The sequence below is a fragment of the Mus pahari genome, chromosome 12 (assembly GCF_900095145.1).
Source record: "Mus pahari chromosome 12, PAHARI_EIJ_v1.1, whole genome shotgun sequence".
NCBI classification, from domain to species: Eukaryota; Metazoa; Chordata; class Mammalia; order Rodentia; family Muridae; genus Mus; species Mus pahari.
The window spans coordinates 13,091,415-13,100,188 of NC_034601.1; the positions used below are offsets into that span (position 1 = coordinate 13,091,415).

An 8,774-nucleotide genomic window follows, 5' to 3' on the forward strand; every position below is an offset into this window, starting at 1 on the left:
AAAAAAAAAAAAAAGAGAATATTCTTGTTCTAGAAGAAGTTTCCACCAAAGCATTATTATTAAAGGTTAGAGGAATGTAAGAGATCTAACCTCAAAAGGTCCAAAAAAAACGTATGTTGATACATATACATGTACCCCCAACATGCACCACATCACAACACACACACACACACCACACCACACATACACACCACACATACACCACACCACATACCACATCACATCACACATACCATATCATACCACACCACACACATACCACACCACATACCACATCACATCACACATACCACATCATAGCACACCACACACACACACCACATACACACACATCACATCATAGCACACCACACACATACCACATCACACCACACATGCACACGACAGTAAAGGGAACACAGCGGCTGCTCTGCTACTCTATTCTTTCAATTCTTCTGTAAGTTTGAAGTTATTTTAACATAAAAAGTTTTCCCTCCCTGCTCGTTCTGTTTGGGTCTGGAGAGATCACAGCAGGAAATGGTGTTCTTTATGACACATGTACAAAAAGGCCAACTCTAATCCATGCAACAACTCTCAAGAATACACCATATGATGTTCCCAGGAAAACAAAATTTTGATGATTTATCTTAAAAGTATAGCACAGTAACTTGAACACATACACAACTTACAGGTATTTTTAAATGCCTTAATTTTTTTTATGAAACTGATGAGCAAAATAAAGATTTATCTGTAAGATCTCTAATTTTCAATGCATAAAATAACTTTACATTTTTCCTTTCTCTAAGAAGAGAATAATGAAAACTATGACTTATGGCTTTTGGACATACCTTCAGGAACAGGGTATATGATGCTTACCCTTCTGAACCAAACCAAACCAAACCATACCATACCAAACCAAACCAAACCAGAATGTGTTCGGAGTTCCAGGATAAGATGAAGAACATCTTTACTATTTGGGCTCAGACTAGTCTCCTTGAACCCACATTAATTCAAGTTGGTTTTTCTTTTGTTCTTTAACATTATTGTTACTAACTAGTGTTTTAGCCAAGGATACTTTTAATTGTAATCATAAAAAGACTTCCATTAAGTTGCTTCTTCCTTTTTCTTTTCATAAAGATGTATTTTCTTTTTATTTGTGCATATGCACTTGTCTGTTCAAGTGTGCACCACATGTGTGCAGATTGCTAGAAGGATACAAAACTCCTTGGAGCTGGAGTTACAGATGGTTGAGCCACCCACCTGGAGGGCTGGGATCTGAACTCTGTTCCTCTGAAAAGCAGGATGTACTAACTAACTCCTGAGCTCCCTCTCTAGCCCATTTAATGTCAATGATACCCATGCCCGATTCTATCTTGAAACTAGTTCTATTTGCATACATTAGATACTGTTTCCAGAATTGTTCCACATGTGTAGATTATGTAGCCACGAAGTCTCAGAAAAGTGCTGAGGAGGGTCTGGCATATTCACAGTCAGAAAGCATGTGACTCTTTTTCCAAAATAAGCACTTCCGAAGTCCCCCAGCCAGCTGTAGATATACCTCATCTCGGAGAGCATCCTGCTAGCACTGGCAGCCCTGTCTCATCGCAGCACTGTACAGAATAGGTGATACCGGTCTACAACTAAGGAGGTATAGGCAAAAGGGTCAGAAACTTAAGGTCAGCCTTGGTACACAAGATTTTCAGCTAGCCTGAGATGCACAGTGTCTTTTTAAAAAGTCCCTCAGTCATGACTAAAACCATGCTGGGGCCAGGAGGTAGTGATACACACCTTTAATCCCAGCACTTGGGAGGTAGAGGAAGGCTGATCTTTACAAGTTTGAGACCAACCTGGTCTAAAGAGCCAGTTCTAGGACAGCCTTGGCTGTCCAGAAACCTTGTCTCAAAAAAATCAAAACAAAACAAAACAAAAAATAAACAAACAAAAAAACAAAGCTGGGAATGCTAATTTTAACCACATTATAGGGAACAGTCCCTAAGGACAAGACTGGGAAAGCTGTTCTCCAAGTGTGAGCAGTTTTGAGTGTCCTGGTACTCTTAGGCAAGCCTAAGAGCCTAACATGAGCCTAGGGATCTGGGGACTTAACCAGCCTGGTTCAAATCTACTCATCATCTACCATCCCTCAGTCCCTACATTTTAGTGCTAGGGATTGATCCCTGATCCCATGCAAGCTGGGCGAGTGTAGTTAATATTTATCTATATTCCTGGCTCAAACCACTGCAAAGGAAGGTTACACCTCTTGATAGGTTAAAATGGCAGTAGATTTTCAAATACAGCATCTGCAAAGCTAGTCCCTAACGGCCTACGGGCCTAACAAGTCTGACTACTTTATCAGGAGGAGCTGGCAACCCTTACTGAATATAGACTGGCAACAGATATTCTAAATCAAGAAATGGTCACAGGCACAAAATAGACTTCTTTTTTCCCTAGAAGATATACCTAGCTGCTGAGGCAGGGAAGCAGCAAGAGAGGTCATCTACCTCTTCAGAAATTGAGAGACTGCAAGAGCAAATCAAAGCCACCGGGCAGAAAATCTGATTTAATAAGTTATCAAGGTCTCCTCAGAAACAAGGCAAGGGATGAGCAGATAAAGACAAGAACAGGGTCTACGTAAAAGACCTTGCTTGTTTACAAACCTCTACGAAGGTTAAGCCACTGACATCACTCTCCCGCAGACCCTGTCTGCACAGTGACATTGAAAGCAGGAAGCAGAAAGGGTTTTTTTCTCTCCTGACAGCAAAGTTCTCTCTACAGTCCCTAATAGCCCCTGGGACTGCAGGGGACAGGCCCCCAGCCACACTCCTTTTGCAGTGAATCCTAACGAAGTCTTACCAAGTTCCAAACCTTAAACAAATTAACCCAAATGACTGCACAGAGTACAGTAGTCTCTACAATATGTCTCTAGAAGGCTGGCTCATGTTCGCTCATAACACCTCCTCCCACAGGTGAGGAGTTTGGTAGGCCTGAGTCCATCCACTGGAAAGCCCTCCTGCCTCAGGCATTCACTCTAGCCCGGCTCCTAGGAAACCTCTGTTACTCTCTGGACACCTCTCCCTTTCCCTGCCCCCAAATCATGGCAGCACTGTTTAGAAAGCTCTTGATCCTGTAAAGTTCTCCCTGCTTTTCCCATGAGTCTGTGTCCTTCAGCAGGCAAACCTCAGTGTCTCTAGTGCTAGGCCTGTTTTCTGGAGACAGATGATGATGTTGGTGAATGAATGAAAAAGAGACTCTAGGAATCTCCTAGGTTCCCTCTTTTACACCAGTAAAGGAGGCATTTTCAGATCAGTGAACTGGCTCAGCAGCTGAAGGTGCTTCTTGTGCAAACCTGAGTTTCATCTCCACAACTCATATAAAAGTGGAATAACCAACTTCACCCAACCATCTGACTGTGGCATGCATGTTTACATGTGTGTACATAAACTACACACACACACACACACACACACACACACAGAGACGTTAAGTAAATAATAAAAAATTTGGGCTGCTGAGATGGCTCAGCAGGTACAGGTGCCTGGGACTCACATGGTAGGAGAGTGAGTCCTACCAGTTGTCCTATGACTTCCACACATACAGCATGGTAAACCTGTCTACCTCCACAAATAAATAAATACAAAAAAAAAAAAATCTAAAACTTTTTTTTTAAAGGATAAATTTTCATCTAGGGCAGTGGTTCTCAACCTGTGGGTCACCCAGATAACCTGCATATCAGATATTTACAATTCATAACAGAAAATTTATAGTTATAAGGTAGCAATAAAATACATATATTGGGGGGGGTGTTAGAATTGTGTCCCCTTCTCACCCAGGGTTTCTTTGTGTACCCCTGGCTGTCCTGGAACTTGCTTATTAGGCTAGGCTGTCCTTGAATTCACAGAGATACACCTGCCTCTGCCTCCCGAGTGCTGGGATTAAAGGCATGCAACCAACCCCTGCCTGGCTGCAATGAACTAATATTAGATTTGGGGTCACCACAACATGAGGAACTGTATTAAGGGTTTGCAGCATTAAGAAGGATGAGAACCACTGCTCCTGGGGCTCACAGATTCCAGGAGATGTATGAAACTTACAAAACACTAACACTAGTTGTCTATTTTTTTTTTTTTTTTTTTAATCAGATAGCTGGTGTGAGCATTGATGCTGTGAAGGCTTCTTGCTGTGTTAAAAACCTCAGAGAATCTGCTGTCTGCACATTCCAGCGGGGTGGTGCCAGTCAGGCTGCCTGCCATTCCCTGTTGTCTGTTTTTTACAGCAGAAATGAAACACCCACTCTGCACTCTTCTTTCCCTCATCACGTTCATGTGTATTGGGAGCGAAGGCCTTGCTGAGCAGCTAACTAATGAAAACCTGACCACGTCCTTCCTGCCTGTTAACTTCCACAAAGAAAACACAGTCACCAATGACTGGATCCCAGAGGGAGAAGAGGATGAGGACTACCTGGACCTGGAGAAGCTGCTTGGTGAAGATGACGACTACATTGATATCATCGATGCAGTTTCCCCGACAGACTCAGAATCAAGTACTGGCAACATCCTGCAGCTTTTCCAAGGCAAGAGCCGGATCCAGCGTCTTAATATCCTCAACGCAAAGTTTGCCTTCAACCTTTACCGAGTCCTGAAGGACCAGGGTACCACTTCTGATAACCTCTTCATAGCACCTGTTGGCATTTCTACTGCCATGGGGATGATCTCCTTAGGACTGAGGGGAGAGACCCATGAAGAAGTACACTCAGTTCTACACTTCAGAGACTTCGTCAATGCTAGCAGCAAGTACGAGGTTACCACCATTCACAATCTCTTTCGAAAGCTGACCCACCGTCTATTCAGGAGGAATTTTGGGTACACACTTCGGTCAGTTAATGACCTTTATATTCAGAAGCAGTTTCCCATACGGGAGGACTTCAAAGCTGCTATGAGAGAGTTTTACTTTGCTGAGGCCCAGGAGGCTAACTTCTCAGATCCTGCCTTCATATCAAAGGCAAACAACCACATTCTGAAACTCACCAAAGGCCTTATAAAAGAAGCTCTGGAGAATATAGATTCTACTACTCAGATGATGATTCTGAACTGCATCTACTTCAAAGGTAAGAAGCAGCTTTATGATTCTCAAAGGAAACTCACAATACAAAAAGACAACGCTAAGAACTGTATTGAGGTGGTAATTTATGAAGGAAAATAAGACACTAGGTTGATTCAGGGACAGGGAAAAACATGATGAGGTGGTAGCTACTAAGCCCTATTATTATTTTATACTCACTCGATTTCCATCTGGTGGGCATCATGTGTTAGAGTTATCAGAATCTGTGTTTTACAGATGAATTTACAAAAGCATAGCGGTAACATGCCCCAAGACTGTTCAGGCTGGCTCTCAGTAATCTATCCCTAGTGATTTACTAATTAGAAGATATAATACAAGCTCCCTTTTTAGAATTTGGCTAGTGTGGGTTAGGGTTTCTTCATTTCCCTACTCAATTATTGGTGAGTAAGAATATGGGTCAAGGCCGGGCACATGCCTTTAATCCTAGCACTCGGGAGGCAGAGGCAAGCAGATTTCTGAGTTCGAGGCCAGCCTGGTCTACAAAGTGAGTTCCAGGACAGCCAGGGCTACACAGAGAAACCCTGTCTTGGAAAAAAAAAAAAAGAATATGGATAAAGGCTAAAGAAATAGGTCTGAAACTGTTCAAGGACAGTAAAGGTTAGAAATACGACTTCTTCCCAGGGTATTTGTGTGTGTGTATGTGTGTGTGTGTAGTCTTGGTTAGCCTAAAGCCTGCACTGTAGACCAGGCTGGCCTGCTCAGAGGAAAGGCATAAGCCATCACAGCCAGCTTTCTCAGGGTACTTTCAAATTCATGGGTAGGTGGGAAATACACCGTTAATTCTGTTTCTTTTATCACTATCTTTTCTATTGAGGCAGTCAGTTCTCTCTTTCTATAATGTGGGTCTGTGATGGAACCCAAGCTGGCAGAAATGGCAGCAGGCATCTTTACATGCTAAGTCATCTCTCTGCTCCTAAATAATTACTTCTTCATTAACTCTTACAGGCCAGGCATGAGAGCACTTTTAAAGAAAGTATTATCTCCCACCCAATTTATATGAGCACATGCATGTGTGTACCTATCAGTGTGTCCACTGAGACCCAATTCAAAACTTATTTTCTTCTTTTAAAATATTTATTTCATGTATGTGAGTACACTGTTACTGTCTTCAGACACACCAGAAGAAAGCATTGGATCCCATTACAGATGGCTGTGAGCCAACATGTAGTTGCTGGGAATTGAACTCAGGACCTTTGGAGGAGCAGTCAGTGCTCTTAACCACTGAGCCATCTCTCCAACCCTCAAAACTTATTTTTTAAAAAAGGTCTTGCTATGTAGCCCAGGCTGACCCAAAACTCAAGATGCTCCTGATATAGCCCCCTATAATGCTGGGACTATCCAGGCAAAATCTAGACCTCTGATTGGAATCTGATCAAAGTCGACTCCCATCTTATTTAAGCCATAGAGCAGCACAGGGATAGCTCAGCATCAGAGCTAACAGCAGACTGCACGGCACATTCGTCATCACTCAGTTCAGGAAACCATCCAGGGAAGGGCTGCTTGGGAAGCCAATACAGCTTGTTGTCTGCCTCAGTGTTGTGAAGTGAGAGGCTAGAGCCTCTCCTGATTTGTCAATGTACTACATATAACTTCCAGCTCTGCAAAACTGGCATCCTGACTGGCTGGACTGCTAAGTAGCACTAGAGAGGCCAAGACTTCACGGGGTTTGAGTGCTGAGATCTGACCTTCAGACGTCCTTCCAGAGCTGGACACAGCACTAAAGTTTCAATGAGGCTAACAGCTAAATCTCTCACAAGCCTGTGACCATAGATAAACATAGTTGATATTTATGATGAAAATATAATTTTCTGGTACATGGCTTTATTCCCAACACTCAGAAGGCAGAGGTGGGTGGATCTCTGACTTTGTAGTCCAGCCTGGTCTACAGAGTGAATTCCAGGACAGCCAGAGCTACACAGAGAAACCCTGTCTCGAAAAAACAATCAATCAATCAAACAAACAAACAAAAAAGAAATTCTAAACCTTGACGCTTTCTGTCAGCACTGGAGTAGGTGGTAATATAGAACAAAGCAGACATGATCATATCATCTTGTGAATACAGTAATTACGATACACTGACGTATAAGAGTACCTTTCCTTACTGTGTTAGAAAACTCACTTGACTCAGTGTTGGGAATCAGAAGGATGCATCTTTTTGTTTGTTTGTTTGTTTGTTTGTTTGTGACAAGGTCTGACTATGTAGCCCTGGCTGTCCTAGAACTCATTCTGTAGACCAGGCTGGCCTCAAACTCTCAGAGATCTGCTTGCCTCTGCCCCCAGAGTGCTGCGATTAAAGGTGTGCATTTTAAAAGTTAGAAAATTCTATAAGTACAGTTTTGGTTTCTAATTCCCAAATCTCTGTTCCTAATTTAACTCTGTGTTATAATTGCTTTGTTAGAGCAGCTGCATATCACTGCTGGAAGAGCAGTGATTTCCAATGGGTCTGAAGTAAACATCTGCTGGCACCTGTGACTACTGCAACTTGAGCTGGCATATAGCTGGGAGGGCCTAGGAATGCTGTTAAAGTCCCTAAAAGCAGATAGTCCTCATACTATAGCAATGAGCAGGCTAGAGCTGTCTAGTGTCGGACTTCCTCCAAAGATCTCCATTTTTTTCATCTCAGCTGCTCTACATATCAGACAAAACTCTGAACAAGTTAACTTTAACTTCCCTGTGTCTCTGTCACCTATGGATAAAAGTTAAAATTATCTATTTTATATAGTTTCTAGGAGCTGAAAAATGAGATGATATAAGAAAGATGCCCGACACATGGCCTGTTGGTTAACAACTTTATTAATGATGAGTATCTTAGAGCAACATTTATTCTTAAATAACATCTCTATACCCAGCCAACATGGAAGATCCTGAGGAGACTATGTCAGATATGTGTCCTGCCAAATACTAGAGAATCACAGTGTGAGGGCCTAAAGGGCTACTCACTTTACAAATAACTAGACTAGAGGCCCAGGCAAATTAGGTATCTCTCAGGGACAGATAAATAGTGTCAGAATCTAATCCATAACACCTTGTAGCCATATAAATTTCTCTTGTTAAGATTTTGGGGTTGGTCCTAGAGAGCCCTCTAGGGCAAATGTTCGAGAGCTAAGATTATATTCTAAAAGAACATTCTTCCACCTGTCTGCTCCTTCTGACTTTACAGGAACTTGGGTGAATAAATTCCCAGTAGAAATGACGCACAACCACAACTTCCGGCTGAATGAGAGAGAAGTAGTCAAAGTCTCCATGATGCAAACTAAAGGGAATTTCCTTGCAGCAAATGACCAGGAGCTAGACTGTGACATTCTCCAGCTGGAGTATGTAGGGGGCATCAGCATGCTTATTGTAATCCCACGGAAGCTATCGGGAATGAAGACTCTTGAAGCACAGCTTACACCCCAGGTAGTGGAGAGATGGCAAAAAAGCATGACAAACAGGTACTTTGCTTTCTAAGGGCTGTGGTATCTAGGAGTTCTAAAGCCATGACCAGTCCCTGCCTTTCTTCTCCTTTCCTCTCCTTTCTTCTCCCTTCCCCTTTCCTTTCCTTTCCTCTCCTTTCCTCTCCTTTCCTCTCCTCTCCTCTCCTCTCCTCTCCTCCTCTTTCCTTTCCTTTCCCTCTCTCTCACACACACACACACACACACACACACACACACCCCAGAAGTGTAGCAAGTGCTCACTGC

At 42.7% G+C, this 8,774-nt stretch overlaps 2 protein-coding genes across 2 annotated transcripts in view; one reads left to right on the forward strand and one right to left on the reverse strand.

Moving 5' to 3' along the window:
* Nucleotides 1–8,774, reverse strand: part of Pi4ka (phosphatidylinositol 4-kinase alpha) — a 126,482-nt gene that overhangs the window by 49,378 nt on the left and 68,330 nt on the right. The window lies entirely within an intron of this gene.
* Serpind1 (serpin family D member 1) overlaps nucleotides 1–8,774 on the forward strand; it is a 15,363-nt gene that overhangs the window by 589 nt on the left and 6,000 nt on the right. The window contains exons 2-3 of the mRNA XM_021209065.1: nucleotides 4,116–5,080; nucleotides 8,255–8,528. Of these exons, the coding sequence (XP_021064724.1) occupies nucleotides 4,255–5,080; nucleotides 8,255–8,528 (1,100 nt within the window). The 5' untranslated portion in view covers nucleotides 4,116–4,254. The remainder of the gene's footprint in view (nucleotides 1–4,115; nucleotides 5,081–8,254; nucleotides 8,529–8,774) is intronic.